General features: G+C 51.2%; 1 protein-coding gene across 1 annotated transcript; it reads right to left on the reverse strand.

Moving 5' to 3' along the window:
* Positions 1 to 175: 175 nt before the first annotated feature.
* ARPC2 (actin related protein 2/3 complex subunit 2) lies at positions 176 to 21,590 on the reverse strand. Its single transcript, XM_052791604.1, has 10 exons — positions 21,396 to 21,590; positions 10,642 to 10,676; positions 9,514 to 9,626; positions 7,446 to 7,491; positions 6,701 to 6,887; positions 6,181 to 6,274; positions 3,722 to 3,848; positions 2,202 to 2,302; positions 1,617 to 1,717; positions 176 to 619 (listed from the first exon to the last, which is right to left on the reverse strand). Exons 1-10 carry the CDS (start codon positions 21,467 to 21,469, stop codon positions 595 to 597), a joined length of 903 nt encoding a protein of 300 aa, XP_052647564.1. The 5' UTR covers positions 21,470 to 21,590; the 3' UTR covers positions 176 to 594.

A 21,590-nucleotide genomic window follows, 5' to 3' on the forward strand; every position in this document is an offset into this window, starting at 1 on the left:
TTCCTGAACACAACAGGCTACTCACTCATAGACCTGGGCACAGCCCCCCACTTCAGCCCCCAAGACAGAGACCACCAGAAGTAATTTGCTCCAGGATACAGTACTGCACCTGTGACTCCAAACACCCCTTCCAGGGCAAGGCCACATGCATTGACAAGCCAAAGCCCCACAGCCCTTTAAGATAGAAAGATCTCCTTTATTAATGAACCCCAACAGTATTTCTTCAGATACAGGAGTTTTGAACTCAAATACTCAGAAGAAAACAAGTTAATATTGCATTATTCTCATAAGAAATACTGCAACTTATTTCCGGTAACATATTGCAAAGCGAAACAGCTTGAAAAGAAAAAAAAAAATTAAAAAAGAAAAGAAATTAAGTCAATCAAACTGGAATTAAGGTTTTGTTTCTTGGAACGATCGAGTCCTCGCAAGCACAGCTCGTTTCTGCAGATTACTCCCCAAACTGTCGTACAAACAGACCCCGATTGCTTGAATTCCTTATGAGCCCACAGAGGTGCAACATTAAAAGCTACGATTATCGGGTAGCAAGTACCCCAACCTTCGTCCTCCACTGCAGCCTCAGTGAACCTGGCGTTAACGGGTTGTGAACGTCTTCCCCCTGAAAGGATGCAGAGAGAGGTCAGCACAGCCCCCCAGCACTGTTCTGGGGTGCCCCAGGGTGGCTTACAGGGCTTTTGGTGGGGCGCATGCTTGCACTGAGCTCTCAAAGCCAGGCAGGCACTGCTGGTTCAGAGCTTGCAGGCATTTGTGGCTGCAGAACCAGGTCATGGGGCTGTGGGGAGGGGTTGGCTTTTGCAGAGGGGACAACCTCACTGCCCTAGAGCAGAACGCAAAGGGGGGCATGCCAGGACACACAGAAAAAGGATGCCAAGGGGCTCTGGGATCAGCAGAGGGCAAAGGACCCGAGGGAAACATGTTCATGCAACTGCTCTCCTCCACCCACTTTGCTCTGGGCTGCTTTATTCCCAAGAGGGAGCCAGCCAGCTAGCGCGGTGGCCCGGGAGCGCTCCTGGCCCCAGCCATCTGCTGGCCAAGGGCAGCCAGGGCTCCGAGGAGCAGCAGATGCACCAGGCAGCAGGAACCTGCTCCAGTGCCCGCAAACCCCCAGGAAGGACCTGGCCACTCTCCCCTGTGAGCTGGAGCTGCCCCCAGCGGTGATCAGCCAGCTTTAATACAACAGGGGAAAAGCCCCATGAATGCCACCACAGGCTCAGGGGGGGACAATGGAGACACCAGGGCTCACAGAGCCATGTACGAGCCTTCTTTCACAAAGGACCTGCCGGCACAGGGTTTGCCACAGACCCAGCTCCTACAAAGGACATGTGAGGCAGTGAGTGAGTGTGGTGGAGGGAGCACAGGAGACCTGAGATGCCAACATGCCCTGATCCAGGCTTTCGCCTCAAGGCACCCAGGCAAGCACCTCACTATGAAACACCCCCTTTCTCTCTCAGATGGGGTCCCAGCACATCAGGCCCTGGTCTGGTCACCCCCACAGCATCCCAGTCCTCCCTGGACTGGAGTATGCCAAGCTGAGAAGGAGCAAGCTCGTGGCTGGCAGAGAAGCCCAGAGAGTCAGGCCCTGCTTTCCTACTCACGTGATTGTTTTCATTTCTTTCTTCTCTGCGTCTGGACGGGCACGGTTCAGCACCTTGAGGAAATCCGATGTTTTTGCCCTCATACGCGTGTGAATATAGGCCTGCGTTTCATTAGGACAAAATGGGGACGGGTCAGGATTCTTCCTTCATAGCTGAGATTTCAGGACACGGGGTAGGAGCTACTTTTCTCTTCCTTTTTGGGAAAGCACGTAGCTCTGCACAGGCACGGTGCTATGAGGGGAGTTCAGGAGGCAACAGTGAAAATTGCTGTCTAAGCCCTGGTCAAAGCCAGGTCTCTCTGAACAATTACCCTCATTTCTGTTCCCAGAAAGAAAAGAAAGCAGATCCAAAAGGGAAAAATCCTATTTCGCTGCTAGCATGGGAAGCAAACAGGCACTTGCCTGTGCCAAAGAGCAGGGAGGAGGTGATGATGCATCACTTGCCACCCCTGCAGGACTGGGGAGGGCAATGCCAGGCCCCAATGAATTCTCAGGGGGGCACCCCTGCCCCGAGCTCCTCCCTTGCAGCACCCAGGTTAGACAGGCCAAAGCTACCCTGTATCCCCCAGCCCCATCCCCTCAGTACCTTCGAGCACTTGATGTGATAGTGCAGGTAGTCCCGGAACGTGTGGATCAGGTTTATGGTGTTGTCTCTGGCAGCAGCATTGGTGTGACGGGGGAACAGCACTGAAAGAAGAGGGCGACGCAAACCATTAGAGCCTCCAGAGGCTACCAAAGGGCTTCAGGTTCCTCCAGTGCTGGAGGCTTCAAGGTGTGCTGCTTTGAATACCTGCTTTGCTCTCTACAAAGAGCCCTTTACTGTGACACATACCAAGACTAAGCAGCACTTGTGATTTTAAACACAGGGCTTCGCAGCACTTTTCCACGTCTCCTGCAGCAGCCTGGACACAGCTGTGCACTCTGGAGGACGCAGGCAAGGCCAAGTGCCCAGAGATGACAGCACTGTAGGAAACTGCATGACGCTACTTCAGTGCCTGGGAGAAGCAAATGGAGGAGAGAGCTGGGAGGCAGACAAGGGCGGCCAGGCTGCTCAACTGATTTCAAGATCTAGACTGCCCTTGGATCTTGAAATCCGTTGTGGATCCCTGCCTGGCAGCTTGTCAGCACTGTGACAGAGCCAGACTTGGTTACTGCAGGGGCCTGGTGGCTCACTCTTTCCACAGGCTGGTGCTGTGCTAAGCGTCCCTGATCCAAAGGCTGAAAGACCTTTTGTCTGGGTGATGATCTCACCTGGGACTGTCAGATCAGATAACAGGGAAATTTCATCTGGACAAGAATGAAGTCTTGCTTGCTGTCCCAGACTTGCCATTAGACAGCACTCCCATAGCTGATGAGCTGCCCTAACCTCAAGGCACCATTCCCAGCACAGGAAGAGGGCAGTGCTAACTTCACCTTGTCCTGCAGTGTCTGTGCTCCACCTCTGAGCTCTGAACTGCAGGAATGCTGGCCTGAGAGACCCTAATGGCACATCCAACCATGACCTCCAATTTCTCTGGAAGAGACCTTTCCCTTTGAACAGGGCAGGGTTTGGACTCCTCAGCATTGCTGCCCAGGAGGAAGCGATGACTCTGCTGGCCTGCACCTCTGCAGGCAGGGGAAAGTGGCTCATCAGAGACAGAAATGTTTGGCCCAGAACAAAGGCAGAGCTGGAGAAGCAGAACTCACTGCCCTGCTCCTGATCTCCGATTGCCTCTGCTGATCAAGCACTGCACAGGTGCCTGTAGCTGGACAAGCTACAAATACACTTGCATGAAACCTCCCACAAGAAACCTCCAGTTTCTACAATATCACAGCAAAGCCACCCTTCTCTTGCTCCCAAATGCTGAACTTGTTTTATAGGCAGACACTAAATGGCTCACTGTCCACTTCCACGCCTTCTTGCCCACAGCAGAGCTGAGGTGACCTGATACAGCGAAGGGACACACTGAAGGGGGCAGACAACGCAGACTGCAACTCCAGAATCCCTTCAGCGCCCAATGACCTGTTTGAAGACTCAGGAAAGGTGAATTCCTTTTTGTTTTTCATGCAGCAGCAGGAACCTCTCTCCTCCCCAAGTGTCCCCAGGCCTCAGAGCTGCCTGCTTACCAAAGGTGATGTAGCCAATATTGTCGCCAACAGCCGCGTCTGTGTCTTTCAGCTCCAAGGGCGGCTCCCTGTGGCTGAAGAGCACCTGTGGGGCTGTGTGACTGGCCCGGCGACCCTCCTTGAACTCCTGAACAAGACAAAGCGAAGGTGAGTCCCACTACGACACTCCACTGGGAAAGCAAACGGGGTTTCCCTACTTCCACAGGGCAACTGAGCTGGAGGTTTCCCATCTTTCCCTGAATGGGCTGAGTCTATCAGGCCAAACCTCTGGAAAACAATCTTTTTTCCCAGCAAAACCAGACCAAAACGCATACTGTCCTGGGTTTACACGTGGCCCTAGCACAGCCCCTCAGCTGGGGTGGCTTTCAGCATCACCCTTCCTACCATGGGTGTTTTGTGGAAGGGACACCTCAGTCTGAAAAAGCACATGAGACAGCACAGTTCCTGCCAGGTCAACATCGTTAATGCTTCCAGCAAAAGTCAGCAGCTCCCATCAGCCCAGAGGAAAGGAAATTCTCAGAAAGGGCTGTGAGGTCTCCATTGCACTTAGCATAAAGGCTCTGCCGTTTGAGAAAGCACCTCCCACCAGGAGTCTTTGCCTCAGCATTAAGAAGCACCTATAGCATTTGAAGCTTGTGTGCGAAGCCTGCTCCTCCTAACACTTCTCTACCTCAAAACAATACCTCCAGGCAAGGAGATCCCTTCCACCAGGGAACCTCTCTGACAGCAGCACAACCCCCACCTCCCATGAAATGAAGCGGGTCTGCATTTCAGGAATTATAGGACTGTCCCTACATGGGGCTGGGAAAGTCCAGACAACATTCCCCTCGCCCAAGGCAGGGCAGCCTCCCCTCTGCCTCACTGTCCCCCAGCGCAACCTACACATCATCAGCCACCCTCGACCTCTCCTCCCTTCTGAGCAGAGCTCACCCTGGGAAGGGCAGGAGCATCCATGCCACTTTTAGAGAACCCAGTAGTTCACTGGGGTTTCCTTAATGAAATGCTTAGCTTGCACTTCCGCCTGCTTATGCCAGAGGGTACAATGGTTCAAAAGGCTTCACTGGTTAGTTAATGGTCAGATTTTCTCCATGAGAGCCGAGATGAGCAGCCACCATGCCTGACTGGGCTGTGTTATGCAAGAGCAATAGCTGGAGGGAAGGAGCCGGTGTGACTCAGAGTGGAAATTCTTGTGGCTGGGCAGGAGCAGGGTTTGCTGTTGTAAAAACCAAGAACTTGGGACACGGAGACTCTGGGACAGCTGCTGCCTTGAAGGCCTGCCACCTCCCTGGGAGCCTCACAAACCCTGTTTTGTTTACCTCATGCCTCCCTCCCTGTTTTAAAAGCTGAACTCCAGGCTGTGGGATATGCTGGTGGGGAAAAGCTCAAAGCCAGACCAGATGCCCTGCCCGTAGCTAAAGAACACAGAGAGCAGAGCTACGAGATAAGACTCCCATCACAACAGACCCTGTTCTAATGACCCCCAAACACAGATCAACTGGTATCCAGCAAACTGGGCCAGCAACTTGCTGTCCACGAGCCTGTCAGCAGCATGGCCTGGCACCCCTGAATGGATGGGCTAAAGCTCCTCTAGCCCTGCAACACCCTGCAGGGCCCTGCTCCCCAGCTGTGCCTGTGCAGGAGGCTCCCCAGGTGCTTCAGCAGACATAAGGTGAGCTAGGCAGGCCAGTGACACAGATGAACACACATACCAGCATGCACTGAGCCTTCCCCAGCTGTAAGCAAATATCTCAATCTCCACAGGCTGCATGCAGCCACTAGCAGACATGCAAAGTGTTTACTATGGCCTCTGAATGCTTCCCAGCTAAATAGCAGTTGCAAAGGGTAGCTGAGTCCAGAAGTACTTGGCATTAAGATGATTGATTCAAGCCCACAAACTAAGCAAATTCACAGCTTTGAAAAGCTCAAACTCGAGACCCTACCGTGGCATGTGAGAGCAGCCACACCGAGCTGCTGAGACTCTGCAGCATTTGAGCATTGGCAGGAACAAACTTCAAGGTGAAGACAGCTCTCAGCACGATCGCAGGCACAGCACATTGCCTCACCCCTTCTTCTCCCTTTACAGCCTCCCCACCACGCTCAGCTCCTCAGCTGGCTGGCGATCCCTATACCACAGCTAGCTGCACTACAGGGCCTCAAGGTGGATACTGAAGTATTCACCATGGTGTTTCTCATCTGTAACACATATGTTTGATTGTCCATACAAGCAAGACCATCGATAATAAAGATGCCAATGCAAGAGCCTGGATTAGAACATACACCACCTATTAACATGGTTCCTCCATCCCAGTGCAGCCTGGAGCCCTGCAAAGCATTTACGTGCATTAAACTGCCTGTGAGTTAACTTCAGCCTAATATCTGCTCATTTGGCAATGCTGCTTCAAGCAAGAAGGCATGTGAATCGAGGGCCAAACCCTTTCCCCATAATTCAGTTTCCATACCTGCATAAACACCTTTCCGATCACCACGTCATCGTCATCCTTAAATACCGTGCTGAACACAACCGTGACACGGTCCTTTTTTGCCTCGACATACCTGCAGGGGGGTGAGAGAGGAAAACCCAGCTGTGAACAGGAGCTAAGAGGTACAACTGGATGAGGAAGAAACTGCCAGACAAGGTCAAGTGGAGACAACCACCATTCACAGGCCTGGCTGCTGAAAATTTCTCCTCCCTCAAGAAAGTATTTACAGGGAGCAAAACATTTCTGTTGGGAGTGGCCAGTTTCTCTGCTGCGTGCAGCCACAAGTGCTGCCACTAAGAGACTCTTGTGTAACATCCCTGCAGCCCGAGGGATGAGCACTACCCTCAATGGGTACTTCTGACAGCCTAGGACAGGCCCTTATTACCCTGCTGAAGTACAGAGCAGTAGGATTTCCTGACTTTCCACCACAACACAGAGCTGGAGCAGGAAGTGTACTGACAGCTGTCTGACTCCCATGCTGCTTGGTTTGAACACTTACATTGTCTCATCGTCCCGGTAGTGGATGACAGCTCTTTTCTCTCCTTCTTTGCCCTCTTCCTGGAATTTGAAATACTTCTCAAAGACTGAAGCAAAGCAGTTGCGCTTCAACATGCCAGCTTGGTGCACGATAGCGTCCTTGTCTGTGGGAAGGTTCTCCAGGTCGTAGAGCAAAGAGACATTGTAACCTGGGGAGGGACAGCCACTAACTTAATAATCTAAGCAGGGCCTTAATGAAGCCAGAGACATTTTCTGGGAAAAGACACCTACAGTCCCACCTTTGCCTTAAGCCCTCCCAAAAGCCCCAGGGGTGAGTGCTTCCCACTCCAAGCATCACCAGAAGCCATGCCTGAACTCAGCGCGTGGCCATGGCAACACTCCTGGGGCTCCTTCCTGAGCTTCCAGACACACGTGCTGGCTGAGCTGCTCCCAAGTTTTTACAGTGAGTAGGAAGAGATGCTGTCACAGGTAACCATGGTTTTCCTGTGTCTCACGAAGCGTCTTTGAGAAGAACAAAGACCCCAACCGTGAGGAACAGAGGCTTCCCAGAGAAAGGCTGCATCAAGAATTACAGCTTGTGCTGCAAGCTACTTCAGCCCTGACGTACCCAAGCCACCTTTTAAATTGCCATTCATTGTACAGAGCCCCAGATATCAAGCTCTTGAAGTGCAGCCTTCATTTGAGGCGACTTAAGTCATTTTGGAATTGCATTCAGACATACAGAGTAAATGTTATTGGATGGTTACCTGATTCAGGATTTACCAAGTAGTTTCCATAGACTTTCTTCAATACCTAAGAAAGAAATTAAACATTGAGAGCACAAGCCATCAGAGTTGTTTTCTCCTGCACAGCCCAGGCCATGATTGCTCTCCATTTAGAAACATCAAATTAGAGCACCTGCCTCCCCTAGTCTAAGTGAACTTGGACAAATATTAAGTCACCGGTTTCCAGTGTTATTGGCTGCTCCTGCTCTAGACAGAGCTCCCTGAACCCCACTGACAAGGGACATGCTGCAGGACAGGAGTCGAAACTGGAACTTTTTAAAGTTCTTGCTGGTCTTGAACTTGTGCGGGGAAGAAAACCCTTTCCATACACCTCACCTTCAAAGGAGAATTGTCAGCAGAGCTTGACACAACCGATCTTCCCATCCAAAGGCAGATGCAAAGTGTGCCCTGACCCTCTCCTTGCAGGAAGGCAAATTCAGAGCAGGGGTCAGGCGCAATGTGGCTGGGCAATTGCCCGCCCTGTCTCAGCCTATTGCACAGGAGAGACAGGGATGGAGAGGAGAGTGCCAGGCAGCTTGGATGCCTCCCAGAAGCAGAGCCGCCTACAGCATAGCAAAAACCTTTCTTCAAACATAATCACTGCTGAATTTTACATCAATGGCAATTTTCAACTGAGCCATAGCTCTGTGTCAATGAGGGGGCCGGGAACAGGAGGCATTTCATAGAGAAGAACACAACAACGCTGTGGCAGAACTGGTCCTCCTGGGATGACATCCACTACCACGCAGAGAGGATGCACAGGCTCTCTGCATGCCAAAACCTCCTCTCAGCAGAGAGCCTGCCCAGGGAGATGCTCTGTATTAGCAGGAACCCCACTTTGTGCTCCTTACAGTGGGGTTTCACCAGAGACAGAGCAGAAACAAGCTCTATCGTCTCCAGGGAAGTACAGAAAGCAACAGTTTGCTAACTGGTGATTTAAAAATGTAATTTCTATTTTGTCAACACTCCCAAGGCAGTCCTGCAGAGATCCCATTTTCCTCTAAAAGCTTGGGAAGTTGCCTTCCACCACCACCACGGTGGCTGCTGGTGCACAGTGGTGTTAGCCACTTGCCCACCACAGCAGTTCTCCTGGGATCACACACTGTACTGATCCTTGCTAAACATGCTGGGAGGGGTCCACCATTTGGGCTGCTTGACTCTCTCGTTTGCCAGCAGCAGTACCTTCAGTAGCAGGCAATGCTGCTCCTAGAAAGCTCTGTATACGGGAACCAGGAAAGCAGGACACTCAGTCATATTTATTCTGACTTTGGTAGGTCTTGCGGCAACTTGCAGGAATTCACTTTGGGTTCAAATCGCTTGTTTCTCGCCAGACTCACAATAAACTCATGGAGCAGTTTCCTTGTTTTCTCCAAAGACAGACACCAGAGTCAAAAGCCTGCTGAAGAGCCTTGGGTGAACCCCATTTGCTACCATGTGGAGATTTGAAAACTGACTCAGGAACTGAGTCACACTTCCTGCCTCACCACCCAACCACAGCTCAGAGAGGCTCTTTATTTCTACCATAAATGGGCCTCCACAGCCCCAGCCCATTCAACAGGAACTGAACCTGCTACTTCACACAGCAGCAGTGAAAAGGGAACCAGTCTGCAGATCAAGGTCTGCACACACAGCAGGAGCCCGTCGCTCGCTCTGAAGTGTGGTTAGAGTCAGAAGAGCAGCGCCGTGGGACTCCAGATTTGTCTTGGTGCCTTCCTTCACTTGTGGGCTCAGCACATCAGTCAGGGAAACTATTCGATATGGTCACGCCTCACACTCATTTGAACATTCAAAATTAGTGGTGCCCTTCGCCTTTCAGGCTGTAGGGTCATATAAGATGACTTCTTATTCATGAGAGAGTGTAAATACACTTTGCCCTTATCTTCCAGCAAAGTGGGACTCCTGGTTGGCATAGGGCTGCTCCTTTGACCAGCGTGAGATGGGAGCACAGATGCTTCTCTAAGGGTTAGAAGTTAGATCCGTCAACATTGCAAGGACATTGCCCATGCTGAGACAGTATTTGTAGGCTCAAGGCCCAGAGATGCTCACTCACCTCGTCAGCACCGTGTTCCTGGAGTTCCTTGTAGAATTTCAGAGAAATACTGACCATCACTTTTGTCTTGTCTCCATTGGGGTTTGAAATATGGTAAAGGACTCCATCAAAGTCTATGAAGCAAGCAAGAGAAACATGAGGGAACAAGAACCAGTTCCTATTTTTGAGGAAGGTTTTCCCTACATGTTCTAGGAACTGCATAAAGCGACACTGTTCCCCCTGCTCCAGCCCTCACACATACACCAAGACAGAAACCCGTAATTAAGGAAAGCGGTAATGTCATGTAGGGAGACCTGTTATCATTCAACGGGCTGAAACAGTTTTGACACCTGTCCATCACAGAAAGCTTTAGTCTAGTGTCATTTAGTATCCCTGGCAAATCAGCTTGTGCTCAATGCACAAGGATACAAACAAGCAGAGACGGGAGCCTTCTGGATGGCCAGCACGGAAAGTGACTGACATGCCCACTGGGCCAGAGCTGCAGCCTGGAAGAAAAAACATCTCTGTCAGCAAAGGCAGCTCAGCGCTGCCTGCTGAGACAGCTTCCACTTCACTGCAGAACAGGCAAGAGGCAGGGAAAGGCAACCCTCCAGCTACCTAGCAAACTCCACTTCCTCATGAAGCTCTGCAGCTTACAGAGATTTTTGACAACAGAAGCAAAAAAATCAGTTGCTGAATGAACACTTGAACTTCCGTGGCACTTCTCATCCTGCAGAGCAAACTTCAGGCGATGAATTCATCTTGCCTGTCACACCGAGCCACCTTCCTAACAACCCAAACCAGATGGTGCTAAAGACCTAATAACAAATAGCATCAAGGGCAGGACTGGAGAACAGGCGAGATAAAAAGAGAAGAGCTATGTAGCACACACACACTAAAGCGCTGCCACCACTGAACTCACTGCTGTGGGGAGAGTCCCAGGGAAGGCAGATGGACAGAGAAAATAGCGAGGCAGCTGACAAAGCCCCAGCTCTGGGCACACTGCAGGGTGTCCACACCGTCTGCCCCTGCACAGCTCTCCTCCCCTGCAGCAGTGCTGGGTGAATTTGGGCACACCAGGCGTAACTGTGGGCAGACCATTTGAGCCAGCCCTTTTTTCAGAGAAGTCAAGAGAGCTGTGGAGCTTACCTGCAAATGTTACTTCTACTGCCTCTGGTTTATTTCTAAAAAGAAAAGAAAACAAAGGAGGTAAATGAGAACTCAAACAGCAGCCTCCAAGCTGTGAAGGAAAGAGGATTAATTTCCAATGCCTTGTTTCTCACAAGCAGCTCTACCTGAAAACCCTTCTATCTCCCGCTGTTCAACTAGCAGATAACCTTTGAAAAGAGATCTTAGACTTCTCCCCATTCCTATAAGCACCAGTTTTACCCCAGATGATATAAATAGGCCTTGAAGCTGGCAGAAATTGTTATTATTTGTAGTTTATGAATAGATTTTGAGATCACCGATTTCCAGTTAGAAATGCCCGAGGAGCTCATCACTAAGGAGCTTAACAAGCGCATTCTCCGTACAGAACAGCTACGATACAGGTTTGAGGACAGAGGCTCTTTTTTAAGCTCCTGCAATACCAGTTCACAGAAGGGGACTTAGAGGCTGAACAATCCTTCCCGATGCAGTGCCTCCTTCACTATCAACAGCAGCTCTGCAAACGCATTGATACAACTTGCTTGCAGAGAAGACCCCTTCTCCAAGTTCACAGCCAGGAGCAAACCACAGAAGGAAACTTTCCAGCTGTGCATTTCATCCTGCCCCTTCATGTCCCTTCTGAAATACCCCAACCCTATGCCAACTACCTCTGCAGGAAAAACTGTAGATCTGGGTTTGCTCTAACACTGCGCAGTGTGGTCTTTTGGATCCCTGATCAGCAACGAGAGCACCTTGTGAGCCAAAGACTCATCACTTCTTACGCTGTGGGTATGAAGATTTAACATCTTAACAAACCCTATTTGCCAGTTTGTCCATGATTTGTAGAAGAACAGGATCCCAAGAAAGATCTAACTGCTTCTAAAAAGTGGTTTTGTTGGGACTGGGACTATAAAACTGCTTTGGCAGCTCTGAGGGGATTGATATTAATAGGTTATTCTCCAACAGGGAGCAATGCAAAGGTACCTCCACTGCTGAGAGCAGGGGTGGAAAATAAGAACAGGGTAAAAATGCCAGTCTGCTACTGCTGTTTCACAGCATATCTCTGTTTATTTTTCAAAAGTGGCTGATATTAAACAGAGTACAGGCTAATGCTACGGCTGACAGAAATCTAGCCTCTAAAATAGTTCATTCACATCCATCTGAACCAATGTACTGAAATAGCTCCCCAAACCAAAGCCAGTGTGTCAAGGCAGCCTTATGGTCTCAACTACGATGCCACTGCCCAGAGACCAACTTCAACCTTTTTGCCAAAACTTGCTCTGTCCATGCATGTGTATGCTGCTGGATACCGGCTACACCTCAGTACGTACACCAAGAAAGGTGGGGGAAGTGATGACTCAATATCTACCTTCCCTCACCATATTCTGGAAAGGTTTTAATGATTTTTTTTTTTTCCCCCAGCAGAAAGCACTGTTCTTCCATCAGCTTTTCTGCAGACAGCCTCATTCCTGGAAGCCAGGAATGACCATGATGTGCTAAAACTCAAGATGGGCAATGTAGGGGGACCAAGGCACTGAACAGCACTGATCCCAGACCATGCACTGGGTCAATAACATTTTACTCAGGTGGAAAGGGAGGAATTAACCCCCAGCCAGAGATCCTAAGTGGGAACCATGAGGTCTTGCTGTTTCTTGAAAGTTATTAGCTGTGAAAAGCAACAGCCCTTTTTGTCGGGAGGCTGGAGAACCTCCGTCTTTTGTGCTGCATCGCTGATGATAAAAACCACACACTTGAAAGAAGCAGTGCAAGCGCACCCAAGGCAGGTCCTTTAGTTTAAGAGCTGTGCCAGCTACCTGCGACCTCACTCACTCTCTATCTCCCCCTCCCAGCTGGGCCTGAGATGGGGGCTCGCAAGGCATCCCCTGGCTGCATATTCAACTCAGGCTCTTGGAAAGGGGAGCAATTCCCCAAACTGCATCCAAGCCACTTCAGCTCACTGAGGACTGCTCAGAGCAGAGATGAAAGAAAATCCCACTGATCCCACTTGGTCAGTCGACGCAGACGTGTTCTTCTTTTAGAGCACCACACTCAGACTTGGGAATCAGCTTGGATGGCAGTATAAATTTTTATAAAAAAAGAAACCTATGTAGGAAGCTTTAAAGATAGCGCAGTCAGGCACATGAGAGCTAGGAATATTAAAGAGGACGCATCCTTAAACCTTGGTTCCGTCTTCTCAGACGAATACCGTTCAAACCCCATTCCCCATGCACACGAAACTGATGCCTCCCAGAGCCCAGGCTCCCAGCACACAGCACCTCCCACCAAGCAATGCAGGGAAGCAACTGACAACCAGTGCACTGGAGTGGTTTTGCGGAGGAAGGACAACGATTCCCTGCTCACTCACCCAGTACCCCAGGGGATGGCAGGAAGATCACTCTTCCCATTATTTAAGAAGCCATGTGAGACCGTGTACCCAAAGTCAGTTAATGGCTCTGCACGACAGCCTTTGTTCTGCACACAAAAGCTTACAGCTGACACAGCCCCATTTCCGAATGTTTCAACGCAAGCATGGATTTCTTAGAGTAGTTATTTTAACACCAATTTTCCAAGTGGTTCGGTTCTTGTACTTGGGGATGACGAGGAGGGGAGATATTTAAGGGAAAAGCAGGTAACTGGGCAGAACTTTGGGTGCTGAATATTCAGCCGCTTCCCAGCATAGACTCAGTGAAGCAAGCAAGCACTCACGTGAGCCGCATACAGAGCTCCTAACAGCTACGCTGGCCCTGTGATCTACTGCAGGGTGTTTTTCTGCCTCGCCTGGCACACACCTAAGTAACCCAGGCCTGGCCTGGCCCAGGGGAGGACAGGGAAGGGTATGAGAAGTGTGGCTGGGAACAAAGTGAGCTGTCTTAGCCCTTCACAGTTCAGCAGCCTTACAACCCCAAAGTTTAAAGTGCTTCTATTTATTTCTCTGGCTCATCTCACCAAAGCTATCCTGGCTACTTAAAACGTTTCCACAAAAGAAAAATCACCCTTTTGCTATCTGAATTGTTGTTCCCCCATCAAGAAGTCCCCAGGCAGAAGAGAGAAGAGCTCTCACCTCCAGCCTCCTGCGGGTTCCAGATGAGCGACAGCGATGCAGGTCGTACGCACGTGATCACTTCCCCTCGACCTTCCACCAACCCCATCTTCCGCCAACAGAAATAGCAGCGGGGACGTGCCAAACACTCTGCAGAGGCACAGTGTGTCCTCTCCGTGTTTGGCCCTCCCAGATCTTGTGCAGGCAAAGACTTTGTCCAGGGGATGCACAGTGGGCCTGGGACTGTGCTGCTGCAGGGTGGGTATCGGTTACCGTCAGGTTACGGGTGTGATCCCAAAGAGCTCTGCCCGGTTTAGTGTGCTCCAGCGTCCCCTGACTCCATGATGAGACCCATCCACACCCATGGCAAGAATCAGCAGTTTAGCAGCTCGGTGCAAAGTGACTGTAAATCCTAGCCATCCTTTTTGTGTTTTACTTCAAAGCGGGGCTCTGGGCAGCAGGGAGCTTGGTTGAGGTTCACTTCCACCCCTGACTCAAGTCTCCGAGAACCAGACTAAACCTGGCTACGCTCAGAGGATTTCAGACAGTACAGCCCATCCACTCCCAGGGCAGAGAGCTGCTGTGACCCCTACAAGCTCCTTACCACCAACGCTACCTGAACCATAGCCTCCCCCAGCGACCTTCCCTGTTTGCTACCCTCTGCCCCAAACGGACAATAAAACAGCTCATACCAGGAATAACTGAGATGGCTCCTCTCTGCACTAAACACCGAATCCAGACCAGACCTTTCTACAAAACCCTGCCTGAACTCAGATGCTAAAATGGCAGCTGTTCCAGGCAGCGGTCTATTTTCTGATAACACTTACCAGGTTTGAAGTCAAATCCACACCGAATCCCATCTGCCCTCTGCTTCTAACAATAAAAGGCCCTGACAGGTTTTATGTCTTCTTGCCCGCATCCCTCCTATTCATCTCCAAATGGCTCCTATGCTCCGTCTATCTAATATAGAGCCAGTTCCAAATCAGATTTTTCACCCCAGCAGAACATCCACGAAGAGCCACAGTGCCCGTGGAGAGACGCCAGCAAGCACTTAAGAGCAACAGCAAATCTTTTTTTCTGACAGCATTTCCTCAATTTTGACTCGGACAACTTCCAAACTTCCCTGCTTCATTCTCAGGCCATGGAGGCTCTTAGCCATATGTTACAACAAATTTAAGAACAGAAGAACGAAGACTGTAATTATGTAGAGCCCTCATCTTCTGTATTAAACAGACCTAAATGCAAACTTGGCCAACAACCGCATTGAAGCATCTCCCACATCACAGTTAAGGCCTGTACCCAATAAGGGAGGATGGCAATTATTTTAAAAGCTGCAGGCATACAGATATTCTAATCTCTTGCCCCAGAGGAGAGGGGGGGAAAAAAAGAAAGGGGGTATTTCAAAGCTTAAAGGTCTGAGCAGAGCTTTCAGATCACCAGAGCTGACACGGTTTGGAGACAGCGAGCCAGATTCAGTGTCAGACTGCAGGCTCTCACTACAGAAAGGCCACCCCAATAAAAAAATTATGAGAAATGTCTAAAATTATCTGAACAGTTCCTCCACTCCTGGGCCTCGCTCAGCTAACAAAAGCTACTCTGCGTAAGCTGCAGGAGTGTATGAAATCAAAGAGCTCCCGTAGCTTTGGCAGCACACGCACCACGAACTCGAGGAGGAGTGCTCTGTCAGGCAGGCAATGCCAAGCACTGTACAGCAGCCCCCACATGTGCCAGCTCTCCCCTCTTGGCTAGGTGACCCCTCCATGCCTGAGCTTCTCCCATGCCATGGGCAGGGCAGCCTGGAGGAGGCTGGCTGGTAGGAAGGTGTTGGGATTCCCAACAGACAAAGCACGGGCCAGTCCTGCAGCACACAGGTACAGGCAGGTCTGCTTCCAGCCAGGTCTTCACCCCAGGCATATCCGTTCCAGCTGCAGGCAAGTAACCCGCGGTTCCCTGCCAGAGTGATCCAGTGCTGTGGCAGGTCTCTGGGGGAGAGCCTCATTTTCCACACACCATTCACTGCATTTCTTTAGACAGTGACTGATACCCACTTTTCTTTGGTGTCAAGTACCGGTGGCTGCAGCAAGAGCCGTTCTCAGACAATAATACAGAGCAAGCCCCTCTCAGGAACCTGAGATGAAAACTGAGGCTGGAGCGATGACAGAACAACCTGCGAAGCCTAACACTTTGCAGATCTGGGCTGCTCTTCCCTCCTGTTCCCTGCGCTATTGCTCGAAAGCAGAGCACTGCCTGGTTCCACACACAGGTGGTTCACAATCTGCCATTAATGCAAAGTCACCTTCCCTGGTGGCTGAAGCCAGATGTGCTGTGGCAGCCCCGGAGCTACAAACACCCACAGCATGCTCAATCAACACGGACAGCCAAGGTTTACCACTAGTGCCACCCATGCCATGCTGAACCCAAGGGTACCACTTTCTGCCAGCGACATCACACAAGCACTCCTCAGAGTCAGGTAGATTGAGTTTCAGCAGGTGAGGCTGCAGGGGAGATGTGCAGCTCCAGGGTGGGCTTGCGAATACACTGAGCCAGCACCTGCCACTGCTGCTGAAGGAAGGAGATCTGATCCCTGCTCCTCTGCTGCACCATGCTGAGCAGCCTTCGCACAATGAGTGGGATGAGGAAACTCATCTGGGCTAAAAATACCCAGTTGTGCCTGTTTAATTTTAACCTAGGTCACTTCCCCAATCCTGTTTCCCCTGAAGCCACAAAAATGCCTGTGTCAGCAAGAAGGAGGGGGTGGCAGAGGAGCTACCTCTGTTTTCAGTGGGGCCACTGAGCTCCCCTGAAGTGCTGTAGCCATGGATCACCACAGCCATTCCTGCAGGGAATTTCTCACTGGTGCCCAGCAGGACCCAAAGCTCCTCTACCCTACCGGCATGCCCAACAGCCTCCAGACACTCCTCGGTCTCCCCATGATGAACTCACTTCGCATATCACATCATGAACACAAAGTTCACGCTACCTGGTTTCACCCAGCACTCAGCCTCACTGTCTGAAAGGCTCAACTCTACAGTCAACGAGCACCAAAGCAACCGCAACTCACAAACACGAGTACAGCTTCAGCCCAGCTCTCTAACCAGCTCATAGGAACCACTCACTGTACATCAGGAAAGTTCAAGCTTCAGCTGTTTCCCTATGTAGCTAATAGTCGTGAAGCCCTGCAGATTTGTACCTACTAAAGGCTGTAAAGAAACCAACGATTTAATTTAAGATTCTCTTCCCTCCACCCCCAACCAAGGGAAAATGCATGCTGTTCCCCACCTATGCAAATTTGTTTTCTTTTGCACAGTGGGTAAATATTAAGTAACAATTAGAGATAGATGATTAATTTACTGGCAATTTGGGGTGAGCTATGTATGACTGGAAACCAAACCCCATGAATGAAGCCCTGTGCCACTTTCACTGGGGTCAGTTAAATTAGAGTGGGACAAGAATGGACAGTAAATCTGGTTTGGGAGGCAGTTCTTCCCTGTGTGTTAACAGAACAAGTATTCACCAGACACAGAAGACAATCATCAAAAATGTTTTACACTGAAATTGTTTGTTGGGTTTTTTTCTGTCTGTGTGGTTAGCAAAGGGAAGCAATGATGAGAAACAAAATCTTCCGACTGGTAGAGCTCATCCCCTCACATCCCATTTCTATCAGAAATGGGAAACCCAGAGTGTAGCTGACACTAACAAAAGCTCACAAGCTGCCTCATTTCAACACGCTTGTTTCCAGGTACAGACCAGGTATTCCCCCGCTGCAGCAGTTAGACACTTGAAAGTTTCAGCAGCAAATTACTAACAAGTTATTTCAACAGATTATTGTAGCTTTAGGCCTTTGTTTAAAAATGTGGTTGGTTTAAGGAAATGGATTTAAAACAAGAAATGACAATATTAAATAAATAAATAAATCAGACGCATTGAAGTCCATTACATGTCACTGCCTTCATCTAAATACCACCCTTCAATGGTGGCTGTCCAAGAAGGTGAGATTTCCATGGGTTTTGCCCACAAAACCAAACTAAATTTGGAATTACCCTATTTACAGGTGGATGCTGCCAAGCCCCAAGGACCTTGTCAAGGGAGGACTCTTAGACATGGGTTAAGCCCTGCCTCACGTGTTGATCTCTGTCTGCAGCCCTGCCAAGGCACCTTCCACACTGGCAACTCCAGGGACAGCTGATGGACCTCCATGCAGAGCGGATTTCGACATATAATGTACAACAATAATGTTATGAGCAGTTACTAGCTCTGACTTCTAAAAGTGACCTAGTTCTATATGACAGGGTAAAATACCAAGTGTCTCTCACCTGATGGTCCAGGAAAGCTCTGCAGGGAGCCTGCTGAATCATGGCCACAGTGTGGCCACAGGAAGCAGAGGGGAGCGACACAGCCCATGTCACAGAACAAGTCCCCAGCAAAGGATTTGGAAACAAACCCCGCCCTGCCTGACTCCCACGCTGGCGCTGAAGCCACCAGGCACACCTAGCTCTGAGACAACCACTATGGACAAATCCGTGCATTGCATCTGCCCCACTGCTGGTTTAGAGCAAATAATGCAAAACAAACTCTGTCCGAGTGTCCAAGACTCGCTCCCAGTCACTGAACCCCTTAAGGCTTGACCTTGCCCTGACTGTCCTGTGTGCACCCCCAAGACATGCCTTGGGAAAACCATCACCAAAATAGTGAAATACAGGAAATCCCTTCCTGCCTCCAGGCTCAGCACCACAGGAGTGACCCCCGAACTGTGGCCGGAGGGAAAAGAAATTTCACATTGTCATGGTTTAACCCCAGCCAGCAACTAAGCACCACGCAGCCACCCACTCACTTCCCCCCCACCCAGTGGGATGGGGGAGAGAATCGGGGAAAAAAAGTAAAATTCGTGAGTTAAGAACAGTTTAACAGGACAGAAAGGAAGAAAATAATAATGATAATAATAACAATAATAAAATGACAATAATAATAATAATAGAATTGAATATACAAAACAAGTGATGCATAATACAATTGCTCACCACTCGCCGACCGATGCCCAGTTAGTTCCCAAGCAGTGATCTCCGCAGGCCACCCCCCCCCCCCCCCCAGTTTATATACTGGACATGACGTCACACAGTACAGAATACCCCTTTGGCCAGTTTGGGTCAGCTGTCCTGACTGTGTCCCCTCCCAAATTCTTGTGCCCCTCCAGCCTTCTTGCTGGCTGGGCATGAGAAGCTGAAAAATCCTTGACTTAGTCTAAACACTACTTAGCAACAGCTGAAAACACGTGTGTTATCAACATTATTCTCATACTACATCCAAAACATAACACTATACCAGCTACGACAAAGAAAATTAACTCTATCCCAGCCAAAACCAGGACACACATGAATAAACATTGCATAACACCCATTTCCTAAAAGACTCGAAACCAAGAGAAAAAAATACACCTCCCTGCACATCTCAGACCTTTGTCTCCACCCTGCGCTTTCCTGGACAGGAGGGCCCCAGCACAAGCACAGAAGAAAATGCAGAAGTAAGTAACTTCCTCTCTTTCAGCAACACAGTCAAGGCACAAAACTTATGTAGAAATGACACCTAAAGAAAAGAACATGCCGTAGATGAGTAAGAAGCAGAGCACCATCAGCCGCGCTATGAATCGATCCAGGAACAACTGGCATGCCAGGCAAACGTGCCAACGCAGAAGCGAGGAGGCTTTGCCATACATAGAAACGGAAACTTCGGGGGCCCACAGGCTGGTGCAGAGCAAGCAATGCCAGCTTTGGTCACACAGAGTCAGGTTTTCAAGGTGTGCTTAAACCCGCAGACTGCTACCTCCACGTTTACACAAACACATGGACACACGCACATTCTTCTCTCTCCAGCAGGAAAAGTGTCTCGGTATGGACTTGTGATGAATGAGCATTTCTGACACACACTATTAACCTCCGTACAGGTAATATTTTCTAATGGATGCAGCTGCAATACCATAGCAGTGACCTGGGAGCTCTGTCTTCCCAGTGCAGTGCCTGTGCTTTTGGGAAACTTGTAGCATTAAATGATCAGGCTCAAGAATAAAAAGCCTGGAAGCAGCTCGGCTATCCTGCAAGGCAGTGCAGACTGTGAGGTTATTTTATGGAAAAAAAAAAACCCCAAACCAAACCAAAACCCACCAGAAACAAAACCCAAACCCGAGCAAGAAGTCAACTGAGAGGGGAGAGCAGAGGAAATGGCCTCTGTCACAAGTTCTGCACACAAAAGGCTGAGAGCTTTGAAAGCCACTGGAGGAAAAGGTGACACAGAAAAAGGCACCTGCCTGGGGGGATCCCTTCCCGGGGCAGCCTGGGCCCTGCTCTTTGAAACGCCAGGGCAGGCTCCACCCCAGAGATAACACCACCACGCTTTGCTTCTCAGGACTTTGTCTCCATACAGAGATGCCTGGTGCAGACAGCCTAGCGAGCCCACAGGTAGTTTGGCTGCAAATAAGGACGTTTATACGAAGGGACTCTTCTGAGCCAAGCTGTGCTCAGATAAGCACCTTTACAGCTCTGCTGCAACACTTACACTAGAATAATCACTGGCTCCCCAGGGACTGAACTGTCCCAGCCAGAGATGCAGGTGCAAGCCAGCCCCCCCAATCCAGCCCCGAGGCCAGGACACCCACTAAGCTGGCACCAGGGTCCATGGCAGACCCGTGGGCCTGCATCCCTCCTGCTCAGGAAAGCAAAGGGGGGCAGGATGGAATCTGCTCCCCACGCCCAAAGCAAAAAGCTGAGGCCACAGCTCCACACACAGGCTTCCTGTTCTCAGATCCTCCCGCCCCCATTCTGTACCAGTGCTGGCACCACGCTGGGCCCATTCTGATGAACGCTGCTTTACCCAAAGCAAACATCCCTGCAAATCCACCTTCCCCCCTTCCCAACTCCCTCCTTGCCCAGGCTCTCTCCTCCTCCTCTGCTCCCTCAGCCCGCCTCAACACTGCAATCTCCAATACCCTCCCCAGCTCCCTCCTCCTCCCCTGGGGCCCCCACACTGCCCTAGCACTAACCACCCCATCAAGCCCCACTCCCCCCTCCAAGTCTGTCTGTCCAGCTTTGCTCCCTCATCCCCCGGACCCTCACTCTGCCCAAGCTCTGATCAACTCCACCGCCCCCAGCTCAGTTACCCCCACCCAGACCACTCTCCTCCAGTACCGACCCTCCTCCCAGTCCTCCCACTCCGCAGGCCCCCCATCCTGTCCCAGCTCTGCCCTCATCCCTCCCCAGGCCCCCATCCTACCTCAGTGCCACCCCCCCACCGGCATTCTCCAGGCCCCCCGTCCTGCCTTGTCACCACCCCCACCAACCCAGCTCCATCATCCCCCAGCCCCCATCCTGCCCCCGTACCAACTGCCCCAGACCAGCCCCTCCATCCCACGGCCCCCACCCTGCCTCGGCGCTCCACGGCCCCCATCCTGCCTCGGCGCTCCCCCCCCCCCCGCCCCGCTGAGCCTCATCCTCCCCCGGACCCCCATCCTACACGGGCACCACCCGCCCCGTCACCCGCCAGGCCCTCCCCTCTGCCCGGGCGTTTGGCACAGCTCTGCCCCCGCCAGCCGGCGCCGCCCGCCCCTCCCTTCCTTCCTCCCTCAGTCCGCGGCCCCGGCCCGGCCCGGTCCCGCCGCCCCCGGCCCTGTCCCCGGCCCTGTCCCCTTCCCCGGCCCGGTCAGGCCCGGCCCGGCCCCCCCCGGCCCTACCCGGCGGCCGCGCCCTCGAACTTGAGCGTGAGGGTCTCCTCGATGATGCGGTTGTTGACCTCGAGCAGGATCATGTCGGTGCCGGGGAGGGGAGGGGCTCTCAGGGCGCCGTGGCCGGAGGGAGCCGAGCCCGCTGCGCGCACCGGGGACCCGCCCGAGCCTGCGCCGCCGCTTCCGCTCTCGCGCCCGCGCGTC

The sequence above is a fragment of the Harpia harpyja genome, chromosome 7 (assembly GCF_026419915.1).
Source record: "Harpia harpyja isolate bHarHar1 chromosome 7, bHarHar1 primary haplotype, whole genome shotgun sequence".
In the NCBI taxonomy this organism is placed as follows: Eukaryota; Metazoa; Chordata; class Aves; order Accipitriformes; family Accipitridae; genus Harpia; species Harpia harpyja.